We start from the raw sequence: 5,752 nt of genomic DNA, 5'->3' as shown, positions 1-5,752 counted from the left end.
CAGACACGGCCCTCAGCACACACGTGGTCTACCCAGACACGGCCCTCAGCACACACGTGGTCTACACAAACACAACTGCTGCTGCTCTCTCTTCCCCACTGTTCCCAAAACAACACACCAACATTTACTGAGCATCGAAGAGGTAAATCAGTCAATTTTAGGCAATAGCAGACAACAGGGCCCCCAGCAAGTTTTATAACTGTGTCATTTTGGCCAAGTATGTTGGTGCATACTTTTAACCCTAGCACTTGGGAGGCAGAGGCAGGCAGATCTCTAAATCTGAGGTCAGTTTAGTATCATAGTGAGTTCCAGAATAGTCAAGGCTCTGTAAAGGGACCCTGCCCCCCAAATAAACAAATAAACAAGTAAATGTTATTTTGGAAGCAAGACATAACCACTTTAGAGACATATAATAACACAAGGTAAGAAACAAGGAAAGTATTACTAGAGCCTATAAACACCGACCGGTGGATGAACTGATGTGTGATAGGAGTCAGTGGCACAGAGACTGCTCTGGGGTCTTTGTAAGCAGAGCACAGCAAGGGCTCCAGAAGCTCTGACGGCCAGCACACTACCACATGCAATAAGGTCGAAGGAAGATTTCAGGGTAGGGAGGAACCCAGCCTTCGCGGACGGGCAGAATCATATCAGAGGCAGGGGAGAAAACTAATGTAAACTGAGTCTCAGGACAACAAAAGCCAGAAGCAGAAGAACACTAGGTGTGTCATTACAAACAAAACCACAGGAAAATCCTAGAGGACCCTGACTGCTGTACACAAAAGCAGACACTGGTCACTCTTGTGATGGGAAGTCACTGGACAGTTCAGAACACTTCTAAGGGGAGAAAGAACATTTATTTCTTAAATTCCTGATCTCATTTTAAAATAGTCTTTTGAAGCACAGTGCCATGATCCCAGACTGGCCTCAAGCTGGCTACACATCTAAGACTTTACTGACCCTCTACTTCCACCTCCCAATGGCAGGAAGCAAAGTCATGTGCCACCATGCCCAGATCATGTGGTGGTGATGAGGCTCAAACCCACGGCTTCATGAATGCCTGGTACCTGCAGGGGCCAGAGGAGACATTTAATATCACTAGATAGCCACTCATGATTCACCAATTTTAAAGACATGAAAAGCTATGTGGTTGTCGGTCAGTGGTAGTGCATGTCTTTAATCTCAGCACTTGGGAGAGAGGCAGGCAGATCTCTGTGAGTTTGAGGCCAGCCTGGTCTACAAGAGCTAGGTCTAGGGCAGCTAGGGCTGATACACGAGAAACCCTATCTCGAAAAATTAAAAAAAAAAAAGAAAGAAAGAAAGAAAGAAAGAAAGAAAGAAAGAAAGAGAAAAGAAAAGAAAAGAAGTGGAGGGCATGCTTAGCAAGGTGCTGGGTCCAAACACTAGCACACACACATGCACATACACACACGTGCGCGCGTGCACACACACACACAATCAAAACGTTATCTGTGAGCCATATTTTCCCACCTAAAAGTCCTGAGCAAGAAAGAGTGACTCAAAAGTGGGCTTTTATAGGCAGTCTCTTGTTGTCCTTGAAGAAACAGCTACACAGGGTCTCCTCAGCTATCACGCTGCTATCTCAATTACAACAGATTAACCCCTCCTCCCCCCCCCTTTTTTTTTTTTTTTGGTTTTTCGAGACAGGGTTTCTTTGTGGTTTTGGAGCCTGTCCTGGAACTAGCTCTTGTAGACCAAGCTGGTCTCGAACTCACAGAGATCTGCCTGCCTCTGCCTCCCAAGTGCTGGAATTAAATAAAGCATGCTCTGCCTAGCTCTTTTTTTTTTTTAGACTTTATTTATTTGCCTGATAGCAAATAAAGATTTATTTATTTTACATATACTTGTGTGCATATATAAATGCACATCAGATCCCATAGACAATTGTGAGCCGCCATGTGGGTGCTGGGAATTGAACTCAGGACCTCTGGAAGAGAAACTAGTGCTCTTACCCACTGAGTCATCTCTCCAGCCAAATCTGTCTTTTTTTCCAAAACCTCCTCCTATGAGGTAACTCCACGTGCAAAAACATTTGCCTTGCCTGTGTTAGGCCCTGGGTTTGATACAAAATTGCTCCCCTCCCCCACCCACATAAAGCCATAGATATAGATATGACTAAGCAAACAGGCAAACCGTCATTTTTTGTCCAAGAACTTGACATAAATTTTGATCATATGCTGGGTATGGTAGCCTCTGCCTGTAATCCCAGGAAGCTGAGGCAGGAAAACAGAGTTCTAAGCTGCTCTGAACCACATATCAAAAATCTGATACACAAGCCGGGCGGTGGTGGCGCACGCCTTTAATCCCAGCACTCGGGAGGCAGAGGCAGGCAGATCTCTGTGAGTTCGAGACCAACCTGGTCTACAAGAGCTAGTTCCAGGACAGGCTCCAAAACCACAGAGAAACCCTGTCTCGAAAAAACCAAAAAAAAAAAAAAAAAAAAAATCTGATACACAAATAACATTATTTTTACTTATTTGAGACAGGGCCTCACTGTATAGCCCAGGCTAATCTCAAACTCATGCTCCTCTGACTGTACCTTCTGAATGATAAAATTACCTGCAAGCATCCGCCTGACCTACAAGGAACTTTATCTTTGACGTCAGACAAACCAAGTTCAGGGAGATGATGTATCCATCTGTGGTCAAGCAGACTAGGAAAACATCAGCTCTCAGCATCATTTCCCTCTGTAGTTGTTGTCAAATATTTCTCATTCTCAACATTAAAGTGACTTGCTTGCCGGGCGGTGGTGGCGCACGCCTTTAATCCCAGCACTCGGAGGCAGAGGCAGGCGAATCTCTGTGAGTTCGAGACCAGCCTGGTCTACAAGAGCTAGTGCCAGGACAGGCTCCAAAGCTACAGAGAAACCCTGTCTCGAAAAACCAAAATAAATAAATAAATAAATAAATAAATAAATAAATAAAGTGACTTGCTATCATGGGTCCAAAAAGGGGCACAGTAAAATAGTCAAATTCGTTTACTTTCTTACCAACAGAATGATTAAATTTGCTAAAGAATATTATCGGTTAAACCACTTTGAATGTCTTCATTACACTGATTGATTGACTGATTATTTGTGTATGGGTGTGGAAGGCATCTTGCATAGATGTAGTATGAATAATAAAAACCCATAGACAGGTATTGGGGCTCCAACTGAAGATCAGAAAAGCAAAGCAGCCAGCCAATAGAGAACTCTTACCTCTACAAAATCTTCAGGCTGAAAAGAGAGCAAGTTCCTGTCTCATCCCACTTTATATCCCTTTCTAGTGCTGGGATTAAAGGCGCGCACCACCACTGCTCGGCCTCTATGGCTAACCAGGGTGGCTGCTGAGATTAAAGGTGTGTGCCACCACAGCCTGTATGGTTGATTAGGTGGTTAGCTTTGCACTCTGATCGTCAGGCAAGCTTTACTTATTGAAACACAAATGCTATACCACTATACATAGATGCCTTTCTCTGTTCCTCCACGTGGGTCCTGACCATCCAACTGGAGACAGCTTGATGAGAACCATCTCTACCTGTGCACCATCTTGCTGGTTCTAATCCTGTAGCACTGACTCAGATCAAGTGTAACTAATGCTTCCTTGAAGTTCTATTTGTTTTTTAGAATTTTTTTTTCAATTTAAAAAACATTAAACACTATTTTTATTTTTTAATTATGTATATGTGTCTGTGTCTGTGCATGAGTGCAGGTACCCACAGTGGCTGGAGGAGCTGAGTCCCACTATAGCTGGAATTACAATTGTGAACCACCCAATGTGGGTGCTATGAAACAAACCTGAGTCCTCTGGAGTATTATGTGTTCTTAACCACTGAGCCATCTTCACAGCCCTTAACTTCTTTTTTTCCCCGAGACAGGATTTCCCTATGTAGTCTTGGTTGTCCTGGAACTCGCTTTGTAGACCAGTAGACCAGGCTGGCCTTGATCTCACACAGATCTGCCTGCCTCAGCCTCCCAAGTGCTGGGATTAAAGGTATGCGCCACCACCACCAAGCAGCCCTTTAGTCATGAGCCATCCAGATAGCCCAGCGGGTAGAATCACTTGCTGCAAGCTTGGAAGCTGAGTTTGATCCCTGGAAGCTAAGGCAGGAGAACCAACTCCTGAAAACTGTCATGACAACACATGCACACCAGAGCATGCACACACAAACAAACTGTTAACAATTAGTCACAAGTCAACACACTCACATGCACACACATGCACGCACACACAAATAGATTGTTAACAGTCACAAGTCAACACACTCACATGCACACGAGAGCATGCACACACAAACAGACTGTTAACAATTAGTCACGAGTCAACACACTCACAGGCACACGAGAGCACGCACACACAAACAGACTGTTAACAATTAGTCACAAGTCAACACACTCACATGCACACACACGCACGCACACACAAATAAATTGTTAACTGTCACAAATCAACACACATGCACACATACACAAATAAGTTAGATTGTTAACAGTCACAAGTCAACACATTCACATGCACACACACAAATAGATTGTTAACAATTACTTAGTCACAAGTCAACCTAAATACATCATAATTAAGATTTAAATTTACCTTAGGAAAATATTTGTATAGTCCCATGTACGCAAGTTGCAAAGTAAGAAATGGAGCGAATATAGACTGTGAAAAGAGAAAATAAAATTAAGTGTTTCCAATAAAATCATTGACATAATAAGTCAACTTAACAAAAGCTATATATTCCAAGCAAAACATTACAGGAAAATATTTAATGCAGCGGCTGAAAGTGTTGTTGTTTCTGAAGGAGAGTAAGAGAAACAGAATCTTAGTCTCTAACCATAAAACATATCCAAGTCACGAGATTCTCTTGGTGCTCCTCCTCCCTGAATGTGTTCTCTAGCCTTTTCTTTTTATGAGACGGCTCACTATGTAGACTCACTATGTAGAAGCTAGCCTTGAACTCACTATTTTACTGCCTCAGACTTCAGAATGCTAACACTAAAGGCTGCACTCCCATACCCAGGCCATAGTGCTGGCATTAAAGGCTGCACTACCGTACCCAGCCCAAACTTAGAGAATTAAAACTGCAGTGACTTCTCCCTCACCTAGCGGATGTTAACAAACAGCTAAAAGCGTGCATTAAAAGTCCAGGAGGTGGTGGCACATGTCTTTAATCCCAGTACTTGCCAGGCAGGCAGGCAGACCTCTGTGAATTCCAAGTCAGCCTGGTCCACAGAACCATTCCCAAAACATTTAGGGCTACACAAAGAAACCTTGTCTCAAAAAACAAAACAAAACAAAACAAAACAAAAAGCACAGTACTCAAAGTAAAAGCCACATAGCCCTCAAAATTGGGGCAGAAGTGATTCATGTCGACACAGACAACTTGCTTCTCAAATGGCAGGCTATACTTTTTTTTCTTTTTCTTTTTTTGGTTTTTTGTTTGTTCTTTGTTTTGTTTTATTGAGACAGGATTTCTCTGTATAGTCCTGGCTATGCTAGAACTCACTCTACAGATCAAGCTGGCCTCGAACTCAGAGATCTGCCTGCCTCTGCCTCCCGAGTGCTGGTTGACATACTATCTTAAACAGTTTGTCAGTATGACATCTTCAACAAAACAAAACAAAAAACAAAAATAACAAAAATGGCACTTAATTTATGTATTTCCTTTTTTTCGAGACAGGGTTTCTCTGTGGCTTTGGAGCCTGTCCTGGAACTAGCTCTGTAGACCAGGCTGGTCTCGAACTCACAGAGAT

The 5,752-nt window shown here is 43.0% G+C and overlaps 1 protein-coding gene across 1 annotated transcript in view; it reads right to left on the bottom strand.

The window, feature by feature from the left end:
* The window catches only part of Camlg (calcium modulating ligand), a 10,759-nt gene that overhangs the window by 845 nt on the left and 4,162 nt on the right, over positions 1-5,752 (bottom strand). The window contains exon 3 of the mRNA XM_005355252.2: positions 4,593-4,658. Coding sequence (XP_005355309.1) covers positions 4,593-4,658 — 66 coding nt within the window. The remainder of the gene's footprint in view (positions 1-4,592; positions 4,659-5,752) is intronic.

Source organism: Microtus ochrogaster, chromosome 16 (assembly GCF_000317375.1).
Source record: "Microtus ochrogaster isolate Prairie Vole_2 chromosome 16, MicOch1.0, whole genome shotgun sequence".
Lineage (NCBI taxonomy): Eukaryota > Metazoa > Chordata > Mammalia > Rodentia > Cricetidae > Microtus > Microtus ochrogaster.
The sequence above is the reverse complement of the archived record's forward strand: the minus strand, read 5'-3'. Positions and strand labels throughout refer to the sequence as shown.